At 41.1% G+C, this 27,843-nt stretch overlaps 1 protein-coding gene and 1 pseudogene across 2 annotated transcripts; both read right to left on the bottom strand.

Moving 5' to 3' along the window:
* Positions 1-1,538: 1,538 nt before the first annotated feature.
* Positions 1,539-27,843, bottom strand: LOC135388532 (RWD domain-containing protein 1-like). Of its 2 annotated transcripts, none has more exons than XM_064618134.1 (6): positions 27,704-27,841; positions 25,041-25,112; positions 24,849-24,976; positions 19,878-20,021; positions 13,050-13,236; positions 1,539-1,670 (listed from the first exon to the last, which is right to left on the bottom strand). In XM_064618134.1, the coding sequence occupies exons 1-6, from the start codon at positions 27,831-27,833 to the stop codon at positions 1,588-1,590; spliced, it is 744 nt and encodes a 247-aa protein (XP_064474204.1). In that variant the 5' UTR covers positions 27,834-27,841; the 3' UTR covers positions 1,539-1,587. The 2 variants fall into 2 exon arrangements, with proteins under 2 accessions (XP_064474204.1, XP_064474201.1); XM_064618131.1 differs by lacking the exon at positions 1,539-1,670 and adding an exon at positions 11,790-12,043 and having other exon boundaries at positions 27,704-27,843.
* On the bottom strand, positions 17,453-18,118 carry LOC135387682 (uncharacterized; annotated as a pseudogene).

The following is a 27,843-nucleotide window of genomic DNA, read 5'->3' as shown; positions in this document are numbered from 1 at the left end:
TTAAGGCTCGGCCGTCATTTTGCCTGGGACGTAAAACACAGTCACGGGGTAAAACACTCTCCGGGATTTTCTGAAGTCGTCTATTGGCAGTTGTAGTATATGCATTTGGTCCATTTATAGGAAAACGATGACAAATTACCACAGAGGATGTGCTTTTTAGTTTAGAGGATGATCAGAATGATCCCAACAATATGCCAACATGACTAATGAGGATGAGAATGAGCTAACGGGGCCATGCCTCAAGCAGAAGCAAGAGGACAGGAAATCGTACAGATGCCACACACGTAAAAGAAAACTACGGTGGTGAGGATGGAACTGCTTGTCGTAGTCAGCCACGCCGGGGCGGGCAACGTGACAACTATCGCAGGGGGGATCGTGAGTCTTGGGCTGACTTCACAGGGAACTGCCAACATTTGTCTTCAAATGTCAGAGGAAACCCCAGGGAAAACACCCAGAAGAGGAACGAAAACGACATCACACCATATCAAATGGGAATAAAGAATTGTTGTGTGATGACTCGCGTGCCTAAGGCTGACAATGCCCATCATAACACCATGGCAAAGACACATCCTAGGTGCAACCTGTGCACAACGAAATACAAAGAGGCTTGTGCCAAGTCCCTGTGCAGTGTGTGCAGTGTCCTATGTGGCCCAGGATGTGAAAACGTTCATAAACTGCTTTGGGGGAGATTGCTTAGTGTATCCATTCTGTGACTGGCAAGGCAATTATTTCCTTGTCCTGTCTCATGAGTGTGCTGCATCGAACAACTCTTGTTTAGTGATGTATGATGGTCGCCATGGTACCTCTGGGGCAATACGTGCTGTATACACTTGCCTTTTTTTGTACCTTCACCTTCACATAGCACAACAAGCGTCCCTTGAATATCAGTTTTAAATCCTACTGATTGATTGTTCTTTGTGTATGTTTTTCATATATATTGTACAATTACATCTATGATTCACATGTAATTTTCCAATGTAGGTTTATCAGTATCGTTTTGTGTTGCAGGATGCGAAGCTCAGGCTCTACTCATCATGGATATGATCCACCACCAGCTTGCCTGCATCTACGCCATCTTGTCTATTTAGTTCCCATACAATAAAAACAATTTTGATTGTTGCTTCCTCAAATAAAATTGTTGGTCATTTTCAATGTGGTGTGGATATCATTACTGAAATGCAACATACTGGACAGAGACGTGCCTGACACAACAAGGACAGCCAAGAATAGATTGTGGAGCGAGTGAAAGGGAGCGTAGAGAACCTGCGTCTGGCCACTATAAAGTAGTTGCCGTTAGGGGTGGACCCACAGTCGAAGATTTTGCTAATGCATGAGACCTTTCTGTACGCATTAAACCTTTTTCCGAAAGAGCCCCACATGACAGTTAACAAACAGATAGATAGAGCCATGTAAAAACATTGACAGAGAATTAAAAAATGGGTGTCAATTGAAAGAAAACCAGAATGTCTCCACAAAAGTTTGTCCACATTGCTTTAAAATTGCAAGAACACAGTGTTTGTAGTATGTAAATGTACAAATGCATTGTGTACACATCTTTACTTAACAGGTATGTACAAAATGTAAGATCTAGTCACCATCTCCAAGGTCCTGAAGGTCTAAATCGTCAAGCTCTTGAAATAATGATTCATCCACTTTGACATCTTCTTCCCCTGCAACAGAATAGGATGGTCAGCATGGGAGTACATTGAACGGGAAACTCCCGACTCAGGCACTACAAAGTTGGGCACACACACATAAAGAGGGACTATAGTGCAAAAAGTTCTCTTCACAATATGAAAGATTCCATCATCATGACAGTAATGCAGAAGGAATGAGATTCACCCGTTGTGCCGTTTGTAATTAAAATGTGAATCAAGGTGCCAATTTGGAGGTTCCTCTTTCCTTCCTCCAAATCGGCGCAAAATATCAAGGGTATGTCACCCCAGCGCATCCAATTGCCAAAGGAAATATATTGCAGGAACTGCCCCAATCAACGCGGGAGGGGAGCTCCGACTTGGCTGTGACTCATAGGGATACACCTCACTCGGACGCATATCATATGCATATGCTGCAGTAGCGGAAGCTTTCTCGCTAATAAAGCCATGCAAGGTAACAGGAACAGAATCGGCGTGTCAATGAGATCAAACACAGAAATTATAGCCCACGCTCGAAAAATGAAACTTTACGAAACGGAGGCTACACAGTCACCGCGAGAAGCCCAACTGCGAGCAGAGTCATATGGAAGTAATGGATCACACTGCAGATGCGTGCGCAACGGGAGCTAGAGCAGTGCTGGGATGGTTATAATAGTGCTGTTATATGATTATGAAGTTCATCTCTTGTATGGTATGTTCCACAATGCTATTGCAGACAAAAAATACGGTTTCTAGTGAGACAATGCTTAAAAGTATCCATACGTTATCTGCATTGGCAGATGGGACATCATTACGACGTATCCATTTGTCATTTTAACGTGAAACTCCTCATTACACACACCTCACAACATCTCACATTGTGAAATAGCGTGCACTTGTTATTCTTCCTGAGTTGCATCGCGAGTGTATTTGAAATAATTAGCCTTGAGTACAGAATATACCTGCTTCCAGTTGCCTATGAGACCCACGAACACCAACCCCTTTAGAGCCCCTTTAACCTTGCCATGCTTTTATCATCATCTTAAAGAGATGGCCTGATAAAGTATGAGCTAGCCAGAGCCATTTGATTCACACATAATGCAACAGCGCCAGTCACTTCTGGTTATTACACGGGGCGCTATTTCTTGGTTCGGCTCAGCCAGTAGACTCGAAAAAGGACCCAAACCCGCCATCGAAAAACCAGGCCAGCACGTTATGCAGATCGGAATTGCTGAAGTTTGTTACTGTTTACGCTGAGAACAGCCAAAAAGTCATAAAACTCAACGAGATCCGACCACAAATTTCAGAAACTCCATTACATATTTCTGGCATAGATATATCTACATGTTGCCCTTTTTACTCGCTGATAAAGATAATTGTGTAGAAAAAGGATGTCGTCAATAGACAGTGGATACAGCCTAGTTCGCAATACTTGAAGTACATAGCCAGCTGTGCCTCTTTTTGCTCTTTCTGCTCTTTGCTGCAAACATATTGTGACACAGCTTTCCTCCGGGTTGTACAGTATCATGATCATCAGCTGTGTCGGATAATGAGGGCTCCATTCCTTCCAAAATCAGTACTTTTTAAATGGCGAGGTGCACAGTCCACCTCTCTTCATTCACTCTGAGCATTCAGACTTAGGGGAGGCTAGGTGAACTAAGGAGCTGTAATCATTGTCTTCATTTATTTTCTGTTCTTGAGACTAACAAAGGGAATCATAATAAAGGCTGGTGAGGTAGATCCCAGGCCAGGCTCTCGGCCCAAGGTCAAAAGCTGTGGGAAGCCCAAGCTGCAGGCCGGGACAGGCCACGGGCCAGCCTGGCCCATGTGAATCTCTAGCTCAAACCCGTGATTTTTGGCTGAACCATAGCGCCATGCAGCCAACAGAGTCAAAAGAAATTTGAAGCATCCACTGCTTCGCAAAACAGTTCAGATGGAATGCTTGCTTTAAACAGCCAATCCCGTGCTGTTTCGTTGAGATAAATCAACCTCCTTCATACAAGAACTGTATGAGTCTATGAGGCCAAACACACAAGAATGAGGGTTCAGTCCAGTGTGAGTCAACGATTTTCTTTCAGCATACCGCGTCTTCCAGCTCAACCTGACACACCAGGCTAGAGATGGCAGTTTATCGTGGTATCACTTCCTCTTCGTTTCTTGGCACCTTGTTTCTGCATGGTGGCAGACCCCTAGCATAACGGCAGCAGTGAGGGATAGCATGGGGTCGCTCAAAATAGTGGAGGCCGGACGAGACACCATTTGGAAGCATGCAGGACGTGGCGGGAGGAACCTTTCAAGGACCTTTTGCACCTCACCTGTGTGATGACGGAGAAGTGACCCAGCAGAGACTCACCGAACAAAATAAAAAACTGAGAGTAGTGATGGAGTGTTTGGAATGATAGAATGAATGTTTGGAATGAACCATAGGAATTATATCAGTTACAGACGGAGGTCCTGAAACTGAAGTGTCCCCTCCTTCAGTAGCTCATTGGTGATAAACTTCCCGAAGTAGCCTTAAACATCACCTGGCGTGGCTCTACCCCAGCTCATACTAAGACAATTCATACCAGGACAACTCATATCACGACAACTCATACCAAGACAGACAGACAGACAGACAGACAGACAGACAGACAGACAGACAGACAGACAGACAGACAGACAGACAGACAGACAGACAGACAGACAGACAGACAGACAGACAGACAGACAGACAGACAGACAGACAGACAGACAGACAGACAGACTGACTGACTGACTGACTGACTGACTGACTGACTGACTGACTGACTGACTGACTGACTGACTGACTGACTGACTGACTGACTGACTGACTGACTGACTGACTGACTGACTGACTGACTGACTGACTGACTGACTGACTGACTGACTGACTGACTGACTTACTTACTTACTTACTTACTTACTTACTTACTTACTTACTTACTTACTTACTTACTTACTTACTTACTTACTTACTTACTTACTTACTTACTTACTTACTTACTTACTTACTTACTTACTTACTTACTTACTTACTTACTTACTTACTTACTTACTTACTTACTTACTTACTTACTTACTTACTTACTTACTTACTTACTTACTTACTTACTTACTTACTTACTTACTTACTTACTTACTTACTTACTTACTTACTTACTTACTTACTTACTTACTTACTTACTTACTTACTTACTTACTTACTTACTTACTTACTTACTTACTTACTTACTTACTTACTTACTTACTTACTTACTTACTTACTTACTTACTTACTTACTTACTTACTTACTTACTTACTTACTTACTTACTTACTTACTTACTTACTTACTTACTTACTTACTTACTTACTTACTTACTTACTTACTTACTTACTTACTTACTTACTTACTTACTTACTTACTTACTTACTTACTTACTTACTTACTTACTTACTTACTTACTTACTTACTTACTTACTTACTTACTTACTTACTTACTTACTTACTTACTTACTTACTTACTTACTTACTTACTTACTTACTTACTTACTTACTTACTTACTTACTTACTTACTTACTTACTTACTTACTTACTTACTTACTTACTTACTTACTTACTTACTTACTTACTTACTTACTTACTTACTTACTTACTTACTTACTTACTTACTTACTTACTTACTTACTTACTTACTTACTTACTTACTTACTTACTTACTTACTTACTTACTTACTTACTTACTTACTTACTTACTTACTTACTTACTTACTTACTTACTTACTTACTTACTTACTTACTTACTTACTTACTTACTTACTTACTTACTTACTTACTTACTTACTTACTTACTTACTTACTTACTTACTTACTTACTTACTTACTTACTTACTTACTTACTTACTTACTTACTTACTTACTTACTTACTTACTTACTTACTTACTTACTTACTTACTTACTTACTTACTTACTTACTTACTTACTTACTTACTTACTTACTTACTTACTTACTTACTTACTTACTTACTTACTTACTTACTTACTTACTTACTTACTTACTTACTTACTTACTTACTTACTTACTTACTTACTTACTTACTTACTTACTTACTTACTTACTTACTTACTTACTTACTTACTTACTTACTTACTTACTTACTTACTTACTTACTTACTTACTTACTTACTTACTTACTTACTTACTTACTTACTTACTTACTTACTTACTTACTTACTTACTTACTTACTTACTTACTTACTTACTTACTTACTTACTTACTTACTTACTTACTTACTTACTTACTTACTTACTTACTTACTTACTTACTTACTTACTTACTTACTTACTTACTTACTTACTTACTTACTTACTTACTTACTTACTTACTTACTTACTTACTTACTTACTTACTTACTTACTTACTTACTTACTTACTTACTTACTTACTTACTTACTTACTTACTTACTTACTTACTTACTTACTTACTTACTTACTTACTTACTTACTTACTTACTTACTTACTTACTTACTTACTTACTTACTTACTTACTTACTTACTTACTTACTTACTTACTTACTTACTTACTTACTTACTTACTTACTTACTTACTTACTTACTTACTTACTTACTTACTTACTTACTTACTTACTTACTTACTTACTTACTTACTTACTTACTTACTTACTTACTTACTTACTTACTTACTTACTTACTTACTTACTTACTTACTTACTTACTTACTTACTTACTTACTTACTTACTTACTTACTTACTTACTTACTTACTTACTTACTTACTTACTTACTTACTTACTTACTTACTTACTTACTTACTTACTTACTTACTTACTTACTTACTTACTTACTTACTTACTTACTTACTTACTTACTTACTTACTTACTTACTTACTTACTTACTTACTTACTTACTTACTTACTTACTTACTTAGAGTTGTTTGTTTGTTTGTTTGTTTGTTTGTTTGTTTGTTTGTTTGTTTGTTTGTTTGTTTGTTTGTTTGTTTGGGTTTTTTATAGCACAAGGGCAACTATTGGCCAAAGAGTGCCACCACACACGACAAGTTATTTTCATTGTTTACATGTAGTTTCATTGTATATGTTTGACTTTGTGTGTTTGACCATTGTTTTGCAATCTAGGGTAAGTAGAAGCTTTCAGTGTTATATACTTTACATAAAAAGTGAGGCACGAAATGATACTTGGGATAGCCCAAAGCAAACAGATGCCATGGTGTCCTTCGGCCACCACCAAGACAAGTCATACTAGGGCAACTCATACCAAGACAGCTCATACCAGGACAACTCATACCAAGCAAACTCATACTACACTTAACTCCTTTTTTTTGCAGGAAGGGGGGTTGATTATGGGACTAGCTTTTTTTTTTTTTTGTACCATTCAAATTCAAGTCACGCCGAGAAAGGTCATATCAGGAAAAAAATGTCACAGATGTGACTTATAGTTAGGGAGTGACTTTTTTGGGTGAAACCCGATTCCGCCCAGTTATTCCCCCCGAAATCACCTCTGACCAGTTCGGGCTAAACCTGATTTCTACCGAAATTCCTGTCACTATGAAATCCTCAAGTGACGTTTCCACTGAAGACGAACAACGGTCGCCACGTGTAACATATGTAAGAATGGGTCACTTACGTTCCCAGAAATACACCCATGTTTGTCAGCACGGTCTATGCCTTCGGAGATTAGTGCTAGTAGGTAGTAGCTAGTTGGAAATGGCTTATTATACAAGAGGAGAAACAAATACACCCAATAACAGCCGAAGGCACAATTATCGCCAGGTTTCTCCCGAATTACAGATTTAAAAGTAGTGCCCGATTCCCTCCCAATCTGAGAAAGGCATTTAACCCGAAAAACTCACTCCCTACTTATAGTGAAGGAAATATACGAATCCCACAGGTGACATTTGGCTATGCACACTGAAAGATAGTTAAAGTGCACTGCAATTGTAATGGTGAATGGGGAATTTTTGGAGGCAATGAAGGCAATGATTTGGAGGCAGGTCACCCGTGTAAAACGAGAATGCATTGTACAGTAATGTGGTAGCTGTACACGGTTTCCCCCACTGGTAACAGAAGGTTTGGTTGTGCATGGTAATGTTAAAGGCGGCCCTTAATTGCCCTACCTCTGTTTTCCTAGAACATAGAGATGCAAGAACATAGTTGCTGTGCTGCACATTCATGACACAAAAGAGTTTGTGAAGCTGTCACAGACAAATCTGACACCTAACATTTTGATAGTGACAGGATACTCGAAGTCTTCTTCGCTGAAGTGCATGCTAGAAGCAGGAAACATGTCTGAAATTCCTTTCCCCATTTTTAGGTTGATTATGCCTTCAGAAGTGTTATTATTTTTTGTGTGTGGGATTATAATGAAAGCTCACGTCCTTTTCCCCATAATCGGTTTTACATTGTGGAATAGAGCAAGACAGCACCATTCCCAAACTGCTACAGGCTAACACAATTCTCAATCATCAACAAATATTTCAATTTGTGCTGATCTAACACAGATTTCTTTTTCACCTTAAGGTAATCAAGAACGTGAGGTGGCCTTCCCCATCTGGGTTACAACCTCTACCATCATCGGATTGCATGGACGAGTTATTTATAATACGCACATCAATGACTCCCATTTTTGCACTACACTTCTCAAGTCTGCGTATGTTCCAAACATAAATCCCCAATCCGCACACTGTTCGATCTCGAGGCGAATAGTGTCCAAAGATGTCAAAAGACCTTTGAGGGCACAGTGTTGATGGGCTGGATTTGGACTAAGCAATTTTGAGAGAGGAGGGCAAGAGTCAGCTTACAATATACAAACAATCCTGCCATTTACCCAGCTGAATGTTTAGCACAAAAGATAAACGCTTTGCACTGATGCATAAATAAAAATGTTGCATAAATTCACACACCCACATTAACCTTCGATGTTTTACAGATGATTTAGTAACCTCCTGTCAAAATGTTCTGGACATTTCATTTGATTCATCCTCCTTGCACAGTTAAAAGATTTTGCACATTAAAAAAAGAAAAGAAGGAAGTTGTTAAACACAGAACACCATGGGGTCATTCCAGCTCAAGTGCCTCAATCGTGTGGGTCTATCATCCTAGATGTGAATATTTTTTTACGTTATTGCCTGTGCCGTATAAGTATGTACCACATGTAATATCTTTTTCTGGAGCCACAAAGAACAACCACAAGGTGGCTCTGAAACCCAACACCAGAGCGAAGAGTTTGGGTGCGCTGGAACTGCCACGGAGTCACCTCGCCTACTAGAGCTTCCAGGGGGTCCGCAGGTGCGGGTTGCTGAAACCTTGCCATGGCGATTGTCAGCGGTTATTTATTTTTGCCGAACGCACGAAAAAGTTGCCGGCGGGCAGTATTGGCAGTTTTCGGTAAATACCAAAACGAGAAACCATAGCCATGACTGCTGTCGGCGGATCTTTCTATTTCCTTTTGCAACAGGTGTTAAGATATCACCAGAACATATGAACCTAATCTGATAACTACCTATTGTGACTGCCTTGACCACATTACCCCTGAATGTCTCGGAATATTGTCTTCTGCAAGAGAGGCATAATAGGTCCTGCTAACAGTCCTGAGTTCCGTCGTCGTCATGAAACCAGGTGACCAATGTGAAGAAGCAGGCTAATTTGATCATTTAGATGTAGATACACAATCGGCACATCCTATGTCAAGAATGTACCGGTAAGGGTGCCGTTAACGCCAAAGAGCCACAACAAAGCCTGACGGATTGTGCTTTACGCATTTGTCATACTTTTGTGCGACAGGAGACGCGTGGCTCAGTTCCCAGCCGGAGAAAACAGTGGTTAACCTTGTGTCTCTGTGTATACCTTTCTCGGAATCATATTTCTTTCAGCTTCACAACTCAGAATTGCGTCGCTTCACGTGATTTGCGGAAATATTGAGACATGCCGTTGGTGAACATGCCTGACATAAGTTTCTAACGGTATGTTTGGGAAACCTTTTTAGAAAGACTAAGTTAATTCCCAATTAATCATGTGCTGATTGGTTGAGGCCAAGATGTCATGTTGTTGGCGAGATGTGAAGGGGTATCTCGCGTGAGCCCTTTAAAGGTGACGATTCGCTTTCATTGGGACACTTGATCTTAACTGGAATTATGCCCTCTGGCACAGTGCAAATGAGAAATGTGTTTGTTGAGCGTCCCCTGAATGGGTGTGCACATCAACGCCTGGCTCACAGTTCCCTGTGTCCCACGGCATTGAGGTGATGCGGTGGGAGTAGCAGCAACAACGCAGGAGCTTCATTTCATGTCAAAGTGAGCTCAGGCTTTATGTGTTCTGGTGACACCAGTTGCAAAAGTAACCCAGAAAAATATTGCCAGAGGGGTTCTATGGGGACTTTACATGGGGAGGAAGATATCGCTTTGTTTCCCTCACTCTGACGCACTACCAAAGCTGCACTCACCTAGACTGCTGTTCATGGGCACCATAAAAATACCAATAAATAAATAAATAAATAAATAAAAGCTACAATTTCGAGAGGGTATGCACCCCTGTTTTTTTCGTTCGTAGGAAGTACATTCGCAGAGGAAACAGCTGAAAATATCTTATAGTTGTTTATTTAAAATAAAATTGTCACTTGTCACTTGTCAATACCAATTCCATTCTTAGACGCCACCTCAATATATTACATGCTAACGAGCAAGTAAAGGAAATTTTTCCCACTCCCCCATTAATAGCATTCCGTAGATCGAAAAATTTGCGCGACATCCTCACGTCATCATGCATGATGAAGCGCTCGCCGGGTTGTTATCCTTGTGGTAGTACACGGTGCCAGACCTGTAAATTTATCGCGCCGTCCACCATTGCCCGTAGCACTTTGGGTGACTTCTGTTTGAAAATTCGTCATTCACTCCACTGTAATTCACCCAATATTTGTTACTCGATATTCTACTGCAAGTGCAATTCACAATACATCGGTGAAACCTCCAACACAATGAGAAAAAGATTTTATGGCCACAAATTTGATATCCTAAATGCCCGCCAAACTCCTGTCGCCATTCACTTCGATCAACCTAATCACGATTTTGAAACTGATTTGAAAATTATATTGCTAGAATCTGGGTTCCGCACCGACATTAAACGTAAGAATAGAGAGCCCTACTTAATTTCGCAATTCAAGTGTCTCACACCAAATGGTCTGAATCTTAGTCCTGGCTCGTTATATCCGCTTATGTAAATTTAGTAGCTATATATCTATATTTATTTGTGCACAATTCTTGAATCCCCACTTTGAGTCGTCGTCTGGTATTCCATTAGATAATCCGTAACCTTCCCTTTTGTCCATTCTGGGCCACTCGTTTCCCATACTCCTGACCCCCCTTCCGTGAAACTGGGTTGGCGAGCCTTTTTGTTCACAACAACACCTTTTACTGTTCTTAAACGGTTAGAGGTCACCTATCCGTCTGCCCAGCTATTCATTGTACACAGACATGTGGCACCATATCTCCTTTCCTCTTCCCTTTCTTTGTACAGCAGTGTGTTTAGTCGTGTATATGTCTATACTATATATACTTATGTGTGTCACCACTTCACTTTGTACCTGAGGAAGCGTGGACCTCCACGCGAAAGCTTGTACAAAATAAACTTAAACAAAAATCTTCAGTGTCGGCTTCTGTATTTTGTTTATGTGATCTACAGGACTTGACTCCTCTCTTCGTATACGCATCAGTTGTTTATTTAAAAAATAATGTTCAAGACTGACCATTTTGAGCACTGCGTTTCCTCGCAATTTTCAAACCTCGTATCTTCATAACCGTTAAGGCCATGCAGTTAATTTTTTCCATGCTTATTATCCATGTGCTGCTGTACTGTTTGCTCTATCTTTGAGGTTCTAGGTTTTGCAGGTGTCCAGATAAAAAATCACAAAATCACCTCATTTGCAAACAAGTTCACTTTTTCGGCGCGTAACTGTTTTTCTGCAATTACTAGAGGGTTAACATGGGTGACATCATTCTATTTGTCTTTAAATGCTCTGTTCATTCATATAAAAGAGATTGTTGGAAAATCTCCGGCATACTTCCTGACGCGCGTTTAGTGAGGGGTGGAAAGGCAAAAATGTGCAACTTCGGTAGCGTATTTTCCATCACAGCAACATGTATGGCACGGTGTTGAAGCCGCAGTAGCGTTTTATTGCACCATAATTTGACGAAGATCACACACAAGGTGCGAACTGAGAAGCTATGCATTTCCTGCAGGATGGATGAGATCATGTGTCATAAAGTAGTGAAACATAATCCGCTTTCCGAGTAGTTATTGGAGAGGCAATCGACAGAAGTGGAGAAAGCGCCTCTTCCCGTCGCTCCTGTTGTCTTCATGGCAGTTCGTCTAGGCAGAACACATTCTATTCCTGCTGTGTGTGAGAACACAAAAACCTCAGTGCTCCTTTACAAGGGCAATGAACAAAATTCATAGTGCAGACTGTGTGACTGTGTGTTCTGTGCGGACTACGGTGGTAAGCACTACAGTGGTAAGAACTACGAAGCAAAAGCTACCTAGTAGCGAAGTGGGTGTTTACTGCAACGGGACATGGGGAGAGCGGATGTGATAGTGTCGGTGGGGTGGTTAGGTCTCAAAGCTCTTTTGACCTTTTTGGACACAATAGGACTTCGATCCTTATTGTGAAGGGCCTCATTACTTCATTCCCCATATCACCACCAGCAATGGGGTAGAGTATCGCCCATGGCGATGAATCTCCCCATTCAGCATCTTTAAATGAAGTTGTTGTTGTTTGTTCGACTGAGCTGCAAGTTGCAAACTAGTGCAAACGATGCAAGTTCCCCCATTCGATTCAGCGGAAGGGCAGCCTTTGCACTATACTCAACCATTTGATTGGAAAAAGTGCAGCATGAGTACACGAAAATGCTGAATCTCCTCTGCAATCTGTGCAACGTTTCATGAGCTTCTGAAAAGACGACGTGAGTAATGTAGTTGTGCTTGGTGGCTGTCTCTTACCAGTGATCGGTTGCATACTCAGGCGTATGTTTGCTTATCAAGTCAATAAATACAACACCGGTCGCTCAAGATGTTGCATAGTAGTGCAGTGCAGTGCAGTGCAGACGTCTGTGACAAACAATATGAGGCTCACACCACTTACACTTTTCTATGCGATTGGGCTGTAGTCTAGTTGCATGAGGGCAGCACATGTAGTGCGCTTCATTTGCACTCCATTACACTGCCCTTTGCACTTTCGGATGAATCAGCTAATGTTAAGGATTGCACTAAGTGTCAATTGTAGACTTGTCATGTAATGTCTGATGTTGCTGCATACTTCAAAGGGCCACATCAGTTTCAACTTTTTTTTTGTACAAGTAGTAAGAACACAAAACCCTGAATATTTGGCTATATCACTAACTTACCTTCTTGCATGAACTGTAGATCTGAGTCTATGAGGTTCTGATCTCTCTCAAAGAGCTCCCTGCCTGTGAGCTTCCGATTGCCAGCAGTCTCCTTTTCCTTGTTGTAAAGCTCAGACATCTCTGCATCAAATTTTTCCTTCCAGGCTAGAAAGCACTCCACTGTGACCCTTGTTCCCTCAAACTTTGCCTAGAAAAACAACACATTTCAACAGAGGTTAGATAACCAAGCCAGGATTCTCAAACTGGAGTCCAACAGGCAGTTTGAGATGACGCATGAGCCAATGCTGGAATTGAAGCTGCAGAGGATAACGTTGTATTTCTGGAGAGTTCAGACAATAATGCCTATCCCAATAAATCTTACAAAATGAAAGAGTGCTCACTGTACCTATGTACTGTACTGCAGGGCTAACTAGTACAAGTAGAAGTGGTCCAAACACCAAGAGAGCTCCATTGTTCCAAGAGGAACTCTTAACTGACACTTGTACAAGTTACTGTTCTACAATAATCACTGTAATGAAAATTTTCACAGAATTTTTCATTACAGAAAGATGGTGGGTCATTCAAATAACTCATCCAAATGGATTGCTCAACCACCTTGTATATTTTTAAAATGACTGATGGTAGCTGGGGATGCAGTTGAAATTCCACTTGTACAGAGCATGCTCCTGGTCACCGGTCAAGCTCAACATCAATATCATCATTGCTGCTACAACTACTTCAGCACGAAGCTGGATCATGAAATTACATTTCATTACAGGCCTCCATTTCACTGCACCTTTAGATGACGATGGCGTCTGGCGATGTAGACCTTTCGGTGTTTTTACAACTACTGAACGAGGTTCGTCCAGGAGTCGTATGACTGTACCAGAGATCCAACGTCGGTGTCCTTCTCACACTTTGACTTGCTTGCCTACGGCCATTTTGGGTGGCTGTCTTGTGTGCTGGTCACCGTACCTCTATTGATGGTCACTTTCGAGACTCAATTTGTGTGGTACACTTTGTATTATCTTTGGCTGTAGTAGCTTGCTGTGCATTGGAATGGTAGTCTCTGTTCTCTGACTTTACAGACCTTGTGCTGGTGATCCTAGTCCTTCATTTCTCGGGGTGCTTCTCAGGCTGAGGAGGGCAATATGTACATCACTTCCATCCAAGGTACATTTTCGAAGTATGCTCTTGGCGGTCTGCACTCCTCTTTCGGTTAGGCCATTACATTGTTGGTATCTTGGTCTTCAGGTGACGTGATGGAATCCCCATTCTTTCCTGAAGTTCTTGAACTCTCTTGCTTTGCAGCAGGGTCTGTTGTCTGTTTCAATTATCTTAGGTATGCAATGTATCGCCAGCCATTCCTTCATGACGTTGATGACTTCCTGAGTAGATTCTCCTTGGAGTTTCTTGAAATCCAGGTACCCCGAGTAGCTGTTTACTATGACAATATATGATTGCCCTTCAAAATTCAACAGGTTTGATGTTATTCTTTCCCGGGTAGGTAGGGTATTCCTTTTATGTGGAGTAGTTCTTTTGCTGGTTTTCTTTCTGTTGCTTGGCACCATAGGTGGGGGGTAACGCGTTACAACGTAGTGCGCTACCGGTAACGCGTTAAATTCGAGTAGTGAAATATGGTAACGCATTACATTTGGGAGAAAAGTAATGAGTAACGTAACGTCGTTACATTTTTAATAACTAACGCGTAACAGCGTTATGCGTTACTGCGTGTTCGGGAACATTGCTTCACCGTCTAAACTTGAAAGCTTGAACGAGGACCGTGCCTGCAGAATCCGGGAAAATCCCCGACTTTTTTCTTTTTATCTACAACATTGACAAGAAGGTCACATCAACACCCACGAAGAATGCAAAAGAAGGGTTGTTGACCTACCCTGGTTGAGATGTCACCCTTGTTTACCACCTCTGTTTTTCACTCCCTCTGGTATTTTTCGGACGAATGAGGCAAAAGCGGCAGAAAAATAGCCTTTACCCTCTGAACAAGTAACAAAGTACCAAGGGATTGGCTGTTTGGATTTGTACTGTGTGAAATAAGAGGTCACCGTCTCTATCAACCCTGACAAGGAGCACTCACTCGTCATTAGGCGTCCCTCTCAGCCCAACGGGCGGAGCTCACAGATGAAAATTTTGAACATAGACTACTTCTGCGTTGCAATAAATCGTACATGTAAGCTGTGCGTGACCCTTGTTTGTGCCCAACATTGCTTGTATTGATTTGTGGAATGCACTTATGTGACTCAACTAAAAATGGTACATATTATAAGGACAACTGGTGAAGTAATGCAAAAGTAACGGCATTACTTATCAGAAGTAATGGCGTTAGTAACATGTTACCTACTACCGCAACAGTAACGAATAACGTAACGCGTTACTTTTTGAAAAAGTAGTTAGTAACGGTAGCGCACTACAAAATAAAAGTAACTTCCTCACCTATGCTTGGCACGATTGACATCTCTCTACATAACCTCTTATGCCTGTTGTTAAAGGGACGGTCTCGTACCCCGCGCCCCTCTCATAAAGTGTACCATTCGGTTGCCCTTTGTGGAAAATTGAATACTGCAAATTTACCCAACAAAGCATGTCACGGTTATTAAATAACCGAATTAAATTGGTAGCTGCCCTATCAGATTGCAGAGCATGCCGTAATGTGTGTGGGCAACAATAAGAATGACTACGTCGGGAAAGTCCATGATAGGATGCAGAAATCGTCTGCATTTCACCGCTAGTGCACCAGCGTGAGCACACGACTTTCAGAAGGGACTGGGGACCACGGCAACTCTTGTACATTTTCTTTCAGTTCTCAGGCGAAACACACACATTCTAAGAAGTGGCCCACATGGTGGTTTAGAACAACTATGTTAATCCTCAGAGACAAGTTAAAAGTCGCAGGGCAACCCCACCCACAATCACAAATCTGAAGTCGCCGGCCATCGGTGCACGTGGTATCATTACAGCTACGACTGAAATATATTGTGCGTGCTTCCGTTACACTCCCCGTAGCACACTGATCATGTCTCGAAATGAAGTGTCGCTGGCAACGTACATGGAGAAGGAGTGTGTGTTTATTTCATAACACATTAAACACTCGCGGAAATAAAACATGTGACTTAACTGCCACGTATCCGATTATGCGCCACATTATCGGAGACCCCACGGTGAATGCACGGGCTGCATTCTCTGCTCGCGGATATGTATGTCTGAGTGTCCCCATTTCGAAAGCAAATGGGATGACTCAACCCAAGGTCCTTCTGCAGGTTCCAATTCTCATGACAATGGCGATGCACCCGCAGGCCGACGCCGTGCGTGACGTTGCATGAGAGTGAAGCGCAGGTTTCGTCGTCTGCTATTATGGCACGTTTCGATAAATTCCTCGAAAACGACTTGGTTGTTCTGAATGAAACTTTGAAGCTATGGAGCTAGCGTCAACTGAGACAGTTACTGAACTGTTAACGTTGAGCACTGTTGTGTCCGGGCATTTTTCGGTGCTTGTTTTTCTTTTCTGCAACTTCCTGTGTTTGTTCTGACGTTCAAAGGCATTCCGAGGATTTTACGACAAGCTTTCTTGCTTGTGCTGGTTTATCTGCAACACTTTCATTTACCAGAAGCCTTTCTTTAGATCTAGGAGAGCAAACCGCTTGGCTCCTCTGAGCTGAGCAACAATCTCTTCCAGAGTCTTGAGTCAATTGCATCTTATTATAACCTGATTGAGTTTTACTAGATCAAGGCAAATCCTTATCTTTCCTTTCTGTTTTGCTAAGACCATTTTGCTGCAAAATGGTGTTGTTTCTGTGATCTTTTTAGCAATTCCTTTCTACTCCATGCTTAAGAGTTCCTATTTAACTTTTTCCATTATCGAATATGGAACTTTCCTTGGTGGCCTGTTCACCAAACTCTTGCTTGCTTCTTCTTTTATGTCAGCATCATACATAAAGTTTTTGAGGCATCCCGTGCCTTGATATATTTCGTCGTCCTCTTGTACTGCCTGAACAGCGTGCACTTTTGTTTCCAAGCTGAGGATTTCGCAAGTGTTTTGGCCCAGAACCGGTGTGACATCAGAGTCCACAACGAGGAAACTCAGTTATGCTGCCTGTCCTTGTACAGTGCATGCCTCTTTTGCTTCTCCCGTAACAGGAGTTTTGTGATTGCTGTAGCGTGAAATTCTCTTGACAGATGTTTGGAACACCTGTAACCCCATTGCTTGGATTGTCTTGTTTGGGAGGATGTTACATTGGGCTCCAGTGTCCAACGTCTTCAACGGCTTCACTTCTGACACGTACATCTCTTCTGTGTCCTGTTGGTCATCAATCGTGTGGACATTGTGTTGAACAAAGTTCCTGCTTGGGCATTCTCTAGGTTTGCGGAACTCTCTACACAGGTAGTACATGCTTTTCTTGTTCCTGCCTTCAGTGGTGTCTGTTCCTTTGTCTCTGTGGCCATTTTGTCTTCATTTCCTTCATGATGACATCAACAACCTTCGTTTCCTTGTTCGCTATCTGTTTCAGCTGTTGGGATGCTTGTGCACAGCTTTCCTGAGATCGATCGTCGGACATTGTGACATTGTGAGTGATTCTGATGATAATGCGGTCTCTGAATAGCTCGTCTGTCAGCTCCCTGAACTGGTTCTTCTTTACATTTTAAAAGAGATAAAAACCCCAGTGCAGGGAGCAACAAAAGGAGGAAACAAACACAAAGAGCACTGGTGTTTCTTCTTTACATGGCGTCCTGCGGCAGTGAGGAACTCGTTGAACGTTTAGCCTTTTTTCTGCTTCATTTCGTGAAACTTGCATCGTTTGTTGGTGTGATTTGCTTTTGGCGTGAAGTGTTCCTTGAGTTTTTGTTTAAAGACTTCCAGTTGTTTCTTGTCGTCTTTGGTCTGGGGAAGCATTCTGAAAACGTTCCGTGTGTCTGGGCTGATAACTGTCATTAAGTAACCTGGACTTTTGAGGCTTCTTGTGCGGTTGGATAGTGGTGGCATACCACTCATAACTCTGTAACCAAGCGTCCCATGTGTCCGAGGACTGTGATGACACGTTGAGAGGCTTAGACGTCTTCAGACCCCTCTCGGCCATTGTTTCCGAGATTCGGACTCGCATACTTTCTTGCCTGTTCTTTCCGGCATCCTGTTTGCTTCTTCGCAATTCTTTGGCATCACATTGTTTCTTCTCAGAGTCTTCTGTCCACTTCTCGTTCTGAACCCACTTCTGACACCATGTCAGACTACATAATAAAATGTGTGATACATCTGCGGTACATCTTAGACTCTTTCTTCGGCTTGGAGATGTCGATGGCGATAGGTGCACCTGTTACCTCGACAAGAATGACTGGTAAAGCAGTAACAGGGCTGATTCATACGTAACCATCTTTGTATTTGACGATGAAGACATGGACAGAAAATACATAGGACAACTTGCAATATTTAGTCAGTTATGTGATCTAAATCACATTGACACAACTATCCAGGGAAACAGAGATAACTCTTGCCTCAATGACATGGTTGTTTTACCCATGCGTAGATACATACTATAACATGTCCTTTCTGGTGCTTTTCAATGTCATGCTGCTATTCAAACGATATGTTCAAGCTATACTGAAAAGTGATCGAATTATTTTATCTCTAATTTTGTGTTTTCCCTAAATAAAAAACATTAAGGTTAATTTTTGACTACCCATCGTGTATGAATTATGTACAACAAGCCAATTGGCTTGAGCCGACGTTAAAGAATATGTATATCATCTTGATAAAAATAAATAATAATAATTATTGTTATTAAATGCTGCCAACACAACAATGGAGCCAACATCAACAAGCTCAGTTTCATAAACAAGGACACCTTCCTTTGTGTAAAAAGGCAAACTGCTCCAATGTTACAGGGCACAGATGCATTGTAACAACAACTTTATCGTGATGATGATGATTGGGGTGTTTCATTATAAATTACCTACTTACTCTAACTAATTACAATAAACAGACATCTTTAAGTTCGGAATGTATTTTGTGCCAGTGGGGGAGTGACAGTAGTGACACTGATGTACAGTGTTGATACGAAGAAACATATTTTCCATAATTATGGGACAATGCTGCAAAAATCTGTTTCGTCAGACGGAACATCAGGCACGTTGTTTGATCTGCATGCATGAAAGGGAAACATCCCCACAGCCTGAGCTCAGTGTGTGTGGCTTCCTCCTTCTCCCCACGTTCCAACAAGCTTGCTTTCAAGCATGTGAGCCAGTAGAGGCATCAAAATAGTTTAAATGGAGCATGGGGGAGGTTTCCATGTAAAGTCAACTTAACTTATCTAATTTAGTTACTCTTAACTTTGGATGACATTCACAGACTAACACACTTTTGCAGTTTGCAGATTCTTAACCTTCTATTTGGGCAGGGTTAATATTACCACTAGTAATTAAGGATAGGCGAAATAGATACATAAAATTAAACCTGGGGAAACTGTACATTATATGCAACACTGAGTTAGCAATGGTTAACTTTGTAAGAGCTACAGATGTTATCTTGTTGGGCTCACGTCTTTGCAAACTGCAATGTGCCATTTCTTCGCACTGATTGTTTCGTCCAAGACTCCTACAGATGCGGTGCTAGTCTGGAAATGTTACTCATAATTGACTGATTCTTGCAATCATATTAGCTTCTCTTGATACCAGATCAAACTTTTTTGCACTGATGCATCTGACTACCATAAAACTTGCTGAATTGCTAGTGCTGCTATCGTTGTTACCAGAAGATTGTGCAAACTCTCATTTGAATTTGTGTAAAAATTAGGTGCATACACAGTTCTGCCGCACATTTCGTGCAATATGAAGGTTGCTTACCCGTTCCACCTCTTCCTCCTTAGCATGTTTACGCTTCTCCTCTTCCTCTTTCCGAACCCTAATGTTTTCTGCATGTGTAGTCAACCATTCCGAGGCTGCAGACACCAGGCTAAAGATCATGGCCATGCCCAGATTGTCTTCGATCTAATAAAAGCATAATAATTAATGTGACCAAATAACTTTCACATGTGAACACCTCTCTTTTCCACAATCGATATCACAGGCAAACAGACAAAACACATCAAATGCTGATAGCTCTTCTACTGTGCCCTGTAGAAGAGCAGTGTCTGTTTGAAATTTCAGTGGCTCCCAATGTGAAACTTTTGCTTGGATTTGCTCAATGAAAGTGTCGCAGTATTAGGGTTAGACAGCAGCACAGCATTAGAGCACTAGAAAGCACATCTACCAGCGGTGTTGTTCCTTGGCTGTACATGACTATCACACTCTCTAGGAACCATGGTATTTGCTGGACTCTGCAGGCCACAGGTTAGCTCTTAAGGAGGCAGGACAATGGAAATCAAGGCACATCACCCCTCAATATAAGTATCTCACAAAATTCTCATGGGAGTGTGATGCCAGTTGATGTAGGATGCAAAGTGGGATCGAACTGCGGTTGTCTTGTACCTCACATAGATAAAAGGTTGGATGGAAAAATAAAATAAATGAATAACACAAGGTGTGTACAGGAAATGTGTAATAGTGTTGAAATTAGATACATACAATTGATGAACTAGCTTATTAGGATCTTTACTGCATAACGATAATTCCGATATTATGATCAAATTTCTGGTGCCCATTGGAGTGCCTATTGGCGCCCATTGGTGCACAAATATCAGGAGTGCCCATTGAAATATATGAAAACAGGACTGATAAAACAGTCATCGTGAAAGCACTTGCTCGATTACAATGATACAAAAATCTCTCCGGCAGGGGGGGGAGTGCTGACGCCAGGATTCGAACCTGGATACTCCTGATTCCCTGTCAGGGATGCTACCGTTACACCACCACAGCAGATTTTGATTTTGAAGAAAAAATTACAGAAGGAGTTCTCCTTGTAAGACTCGCAAGTTTATTAAAGTCAGAGTGTGATACGTTTACCTAACATAACTAATGGCAACAGCCACATGCTCACTGCAAAGCATTCAAAGGCCTTTGCAAGAGATTGCACAGGTTGACCCTTCTCTACTCTGTACTTTTGCAATAGCAGTCATTGACTGCAAATTCGGAGATGCTGAGCATGTCTGCATCAGTTTTGAAGAGGAAACACACCTACCACAAAAGTTAAGTTTTGCTTTAAGTTAAGTCAAAAGTTAAACTTCAGAAGTTAAGTTTAAGTTTTGCACCTTGAATCTAAGCTGCCGAATAGCGCGGAGACAAAAGGGAAACAACATGTCTGTTGTATCCCTTTTGTCTTTGTGTTATTTGGCAGCTTACATTCAAGATGGTTAACTTGAATATGCTCAACAGTCATTGTACCGGCGTTCCAGTGTAAAGATCTTGCCATGAACTATGGTCACCTCCTCAATGCAGCTTGGCAGGCAGTTGTTGTGCAGCACTCGACGACAATGTGTATGCTAACGTACAAAGCAATATCAATAGTGAGACTGCTGACGACAAATCTGACTATGACATATTAGAAATAGTGCACAACTGATGCAGTCATCAATCTCCTCAGTCCCAGAGACTCAACATGGTGTCATGACGGGTTATCTTGCCATTCGACAAGCTTTAATCAGATGTGTCACAAGGCTGCTTCGATGTAGTTTGATCAGATGCCTTCCATACGTGGACACCATGAGATTGAGGAAGAATTTGATGAACACAACAAAATCTATAACACAGCTAAAGCTTTATTTACAGAAACACAACTATATACTCAAGGAGAAGGAGAGGAAGAAAGAAAAGCTTTCACTTTTGGGGTGAACAACAAAGAAGCTCGACATGTACAATTTCCTGAACTGGAAATTTCTGTACTCTCCTTCTGAGTTCTTTTCAGGACATTCAGCTCTTAAAGATGAAACGAAAAGAGTATGTCCGTTATACTGAAACATACTGTGCAAACGCAAAGGAAAACAATGACACTATCTGTGTGTCTTTGCGTGCCAGTGTTTTTCTTTGTGTTCGCCCAGTATGTTTCGGATCTCTTTCTATGACAGCGAAGAAATCCCACACGTGGATGGAACTGTTACATTCCTGGAGATACTTTGGATGCCAATGTGATGTTATGTGCTACGTACATTTCTCTGACACAGGAGGAAGGCATTCTTATGGTTTTCACACCTCAGTTAAACAGTCCAATCTGAAATTGTTGGAGAAGACCAGCTGTACGTTAGATTTACTTGCAACTGCCTTGAGGTTGTGAGACTGTGTGTGTGGAAAAAGGGGACAATAACGTGAAGTGGCCTATGTTTTACTAACTTCAAAAGGCCAAAGGACTCTGGAAATTTGAGACTCATGGTAAACTTCTTTAACGAGATGTTAAAATTGAGTGCTTACAGCAGACATTACCTTATGATTACAAGACTCTTAAATGCATTCATAAACAGGGAACAAAAGACACCGAATTTTAGCTTTTCAGTGAAAACTGTTGGCTGCGAAAACAGGTGCTAACAACTCTTTCCGATACTCTCATCACAGTGTAGGTGGGACAAATAACTGAAGATCCAGAAACTGAAGCCTCCCATTAGAAGTCTTCCAACAGTGCAACATAGTTCTGGTGTAGCATTTTTACAGTATCTATCACAGAAAACCAGTGGACACAATCACCAGATCTTGATAAACCTTCTATATGCACCAAACTACTGTGCACAAAAGTGCTAATGACAAATATAACCGAACCCATATACTGAAGATAAATTTCCAATAACAAGGGCAACACTGCAGAACCAATGCAAACACCATTCATTTGGGTAAGAAGCTGGTTTTAGATCAAAATGACAGTGGAATATTAACAGAACTACAAAATGTGCATGAAATCAGTTATACCTACACCTGCCATATTGTAAAACGTCTGTAACTCAGACTACAAAAATGTCTTGACACAAGAAGGCGAAATTGGCGCATTGAGGCTGTGGTACAGGTCAGTGAAAGGACAGTTAAATAGCAAGCGAGCTGGTGATAAGTATCCATGATGGCAAAATCCTGAGACGAGGGACAAGAAGGGACATACGTACACACAGATGTTGTGTGTGTGTGTATGTCCCTTCTTGTCCCTCGTCTTGGGGCTTCGCTGTCATGGTACAGGTCTTTTATGTCCAAGGACCGTGCAACACAATGGTCTTCATGAAAACGATCTAGATCACAAATGAGTCCCTCAGTGTTGTTTAATGGCAAGGGCTCTCCAGGGGAGTGGAAGATTGACGCCTCTGAAATAACTTAGACTAGTTATTTAAGTTTCTTTTTTTTAAGTACTATAAGTACTTATAAGTATAACTTTTTATAAGACTTTTTTTTTTACTAGTTAAGTTTCATTTATAACAACTCAAAGTGGCAGTTTTTGGCTTATGCTCCTTCGGCTAAAATTTTACCGAAAGTGCACATGGTTCCTATTAAGCTCTTTGTAACACTGTCTACTTTGTCGATATGCAAATTGTACAAAATTTATTTATTGGAACTGTTCACCTATCTAAATGATAAAGTATGCTAAGGTAAATGTGTTATACCCCTAACAGACGGGCAGCCAAAAGGCCTTTCCAGAGAAGGGCAGCAGCGTTTGCTTCCTATGGACACACGATAAAGGAGATACTCAATTTAGCAAGTCGGCGTTGGCGGAACAGGAGATTGCCTATCTCCTTTAGGGGCGAAAACACAGAACCAGACGACAATTATTATACCACGGTAATTCAAAATAAGAATGCAAGACTGGAAAATTTTAATTCTGTAACAGATGAAGTAAGAAAGCCATTTGCATCTAATTTAATAATTGCAGTTTATAAAGGCCACACAAAAGCTTGTGGGTACAGAATATAGAGCTCCATTTCAGATGGCACTACTAAGCGAAAGGGAGGTTGATGCTGTCGTGTGTCATTGGAACGACTTCCTCCCAACCAAGGTGTCCTTCAAAGCAGTAACGGACTCCCGCTGCAAGGAGTTCTAGCTAGCACATGTGTCAGGGGTATTAGCCAACGATAGATATATTATCTACAGGAGAATGGATAGACCTATCAGGTCTTAGTAGTGATGAAAAACTATCGATAGATTGACTATCGATAGTTATTTTCAAAACTATCAATAGTAGTGTTCTTTTCTTTGTCTTTACTATCGACAGCTAGATTTGGTTCTCACTATCGATTATTTCATTCCCCATTTTCCTTTTTTCACTGGTGAAAACAGAATCACGTGCAACAGAAGAACTTTCCGTTTAGCTGTAATGTATGAATGCTGCACTGCAAGCAGCAAAAGATGATGCTCATCATAAAATCGTACGCACTACATATGAGACTACAATGCCAGTCAATCCAGTGCAGAGAGTATCACGTGACTTTGCGGTTGGTTTGAGCAGCATGAGAAGCTCAATGTTAGCATCGGAGGGAAAACTGCTCTGAGTTGTATTGTAAAACTTGTATAGGACTGAGGCATTTTCTTTTTCTATTTTTATCTGCTCCCCCAGTTTTCTGATAGCAGACTACCAATAGTATACTATCAATAGTACTATTGATAGTTTTCTTACTACCGACAGTCGACTATCGATAGTGCTATGAATAGTTTTCTTACTATAGATAGTTCGAATCTCGTACGACTATCGATAGTGTCGATAGTACTATCGATAGTTTTGCATCACAAGGTCTTAGTGCACCTTCTCTCCCTCTTGTCTTAACTACACGTTTCCTGAGGAATCACTTTTGTGAAAATAAACTGTTGATAGTAAAGCTGGTTTTGGGTCAGTGTGTTGGTACCTTCAGCTCCTTTATGTCTGGAAATGTACCAACAGCCCTATGTTGTTATTCTCACAGAACAAGATGAATTGCTGACCTCTGAGAGAAGTAGAGACATCAAAGCTTTGGTGTCCTCATCTTCAATATTTTCACCCTCAATAACTTCTATCACGGGACCTTCTTCAGGGTAGGTTGGTACATAGGTGAACTTGAGTGTTACACAGACTGAAATATTATAGGGCCTCCTTAGATTTCAATCGCTCAACTGGTAAATGATCGATGAACTCACGTGGCTCCTCCTCTCCAACTGTTTCTCCTCGTACATCAATTGTAAATATGTGGTATGGATCATCACTTAAAACTGGAAAGAACCAATGGTGACAACACACATAATCAGCACATCCCACACAGTACCTCTGATCTGTACTTAAAGGGGTTGTGACACATTGACAGATGTGGTTCATTACATGATGCGCACATTGTCCAGTGTACTGAGGACAAAAGAATTATTCTTCTACGTGTCATACTCAGCGAGATACAAACCCTCGAACACACACCCAAGTAAGCACCATCGTCTCAGATCTCAGAGCTCCCATTGGTAGTCGTAAGCATGTGACCTCCCTTGCGCCACCTCACTGCATTGATGTCAGAGCCTGGTGAGTTTCGGTGTTCGCAGTTGCAATTTTTCTGCACTTCTAACCCCCTTCACTATAAAACTTGGAATGCAGGCTCACATCGGTGAAAGGAACAGTCCTTTACATTTATCTGGCATAACCTGGGGTGCCGTGTTGCAACACCTTTAATGTATCAAGTATGTGGCATCAATGGTATGAACAAAGTTCTTGACAGCATACCCACTTACAGCACTTGACTGACTTGAGTATGCTGAAATGTTGTTCAAATCAAGGTTTTCATACCACAGGGCTGTTGAAATTCCATGGGGTGCATGTGACACCCTTATCTACTGGCTTTTCAGGCTGTTTTTGACAACCATTATGAGCGCTGTTGCAAGATCTTTGAGAGGTGTTGTGTAGGGGGTACTTGAAAAATCCCTGCTTCAAGTATGTGGTAAGTTTTGCTTTGTATTACCCTACCTTTTGGTCACAAGAAGCAGAAAAAGTAATTATGTTTTGATTGGTGCATTTAGCAAGTTTCTAGCTGGCATATTTTGCAAGAGCTAGTTATCAAGCACAGCAAGTTCACTCCTTACTTATGAATATGAAAAGAAACAGATGGAATGGCATTTACATGCCCATAGGAAACCAGCTGTGCCAGTGCAAATCGTACCCAACTTAGAGCTCTGTCACATGCCTTGTTATGATGCTCAGAGTACCAAAGCAAAACATTTCAATTAAATCCACAGTCACTAATACATATAATAGCAGCGATGGGGCAGTTACTCGACAAAGGGAACTCGTTACAGTTAAGTTACTGAGCAAGAAATGTTACACGTAATGAAAATGAACTTCAAGTTCCTAAGCTACTTTAGAAAAGTAACGACTTACTTTCAAGTTACTTGCTACCCAATACATACTTTTATTTCGTGACCTTTCTATAGTTAATTCAGATCTTGATCTCACAATGGGCAATGCAAGATGTTTCAAAATAGTTTTGATATATGAAAACTATACCAATATACGATATGACGAAAGAAGCACACATTTATGTGCATCTTTAGGGAGGGATTTGATGATTTTGATCTCATAATAAGGTTCTTATACGGAGCGCACAGCAAGTTATGTTTATGAGTTGTCCTCTACGCACACGTCGTAGAACTACACCAAGTTTTAACCCTACTACACAGTGCTCTCTGTCGTTATAAGCACACTGCTCACCAGCAACACCTGAGCCTCCTAATGTACGGCCAAAACAGAATTTGTTACGTTCGCAGCGTATCAACAAGGGAGCCAGACGCGCCGTGCACGTATCACCGGCGATCATTTTGCTGTTGTCTCAGGTCACTAGGGAGGGAGGACACAGCTCGCCATGTTTAAAGACGAGAATGGAACAAAAGGAACTTGGAACTTTCTTCAAGTTACTGTGATAAAGTTACCTAAAAAATGAGCCAGTTCCTCAAGAAGTTGCTGGAGCTCAAAAGCAATGAGTTAAGTTAAAAGTTACCGAAAAAAGTAGCTTAGTTCCAGTAATGAGTTACTCCCAACACTGTATAACAGAATTCTATGGCTGGCCTTTTCACAGTCAAGACATCACCAACTAATGGTAACGGTCTGTTATGCCAAGCAATGAAGCCACTGATGCGAGACGAAATTTGGTGATTAGAATTTATTGCACACACAAGATAGTACTCAATCACCACTACCCCTGCTGCACCCATGTGATGTTTGCCAAGGTGGAATAGCTCAGGCTTATGTCGTCGTGAAACTTAAATAGGATGTGAAAATGCCATTAGTTTCTCCTGTTTGTGTAAGACCTGCTGTTGGATGAAATTTTGCATTTGGAATTTACACGTAAGTTACTATCGAATACAGCTTTAATCTCGCATCAGTTGACAGCTACAGTCGGTCGGTTTAAGTACATTTCTGAGCACTTGTACTTTATTTTAAAGGGCTCTAAAGGGGTTGGTGTTTGTGGGCCTCATAGGCTACTGGGAGCTTGTGATGAAGACAAAATGAGTAAAAAGGGAGTTTGCGAGCTAAACTATGTATTGAACGACATATAATCCATTATAATTTCAACTAAAAATCTGAACTTGGGCCAGATATTCGTGGAAAAATCGAGTAATCCACAACTTTTAACGCAGACAACGCCTTACTCGAGTACTTGGCGAGGAAATACCGGACCAAAGTACTTAATGCGCAGTATGAAGCATACAATTTGAAATGCACTTAAATCAGTACACACAAGTCTCAGATGGGCACTACTTCAGCGTTACTTGGACACTTCATACTTCAGGCAGCTCCATCACTGCTTGGCATGTTGCAAAGAACTTACTCTGTAATTCGTTTGGATAAATTGAATCCAATGCCTCTATTTCATTTCGCTGTTCCTCTTTGAAGTCCGTCATCTCGGCACTCACATGGAGCCTGCCGGTCCTGGTAGCTAGTAGGCTAGTAGTGACCATTCATGACTAT

The sequence above is a fragment of the Ornithodoros turicata genome, chromosome 3, assembly GCF_037126465.1.
Source record: "Ornithodoros turicata isolate Travis chromosome 3, ASM3712646v1, whole genome shotgun sequence".
Lineage (NCBI taxonomy): Eukaryota > Metazoa > Arthropoda > Arachnida > Ixodida > Argasidae > Ornithodoros > Ornithodoros turicata.
This window is presented reverse-complemented; position numbering and strand designations above follow the sequence as displayed.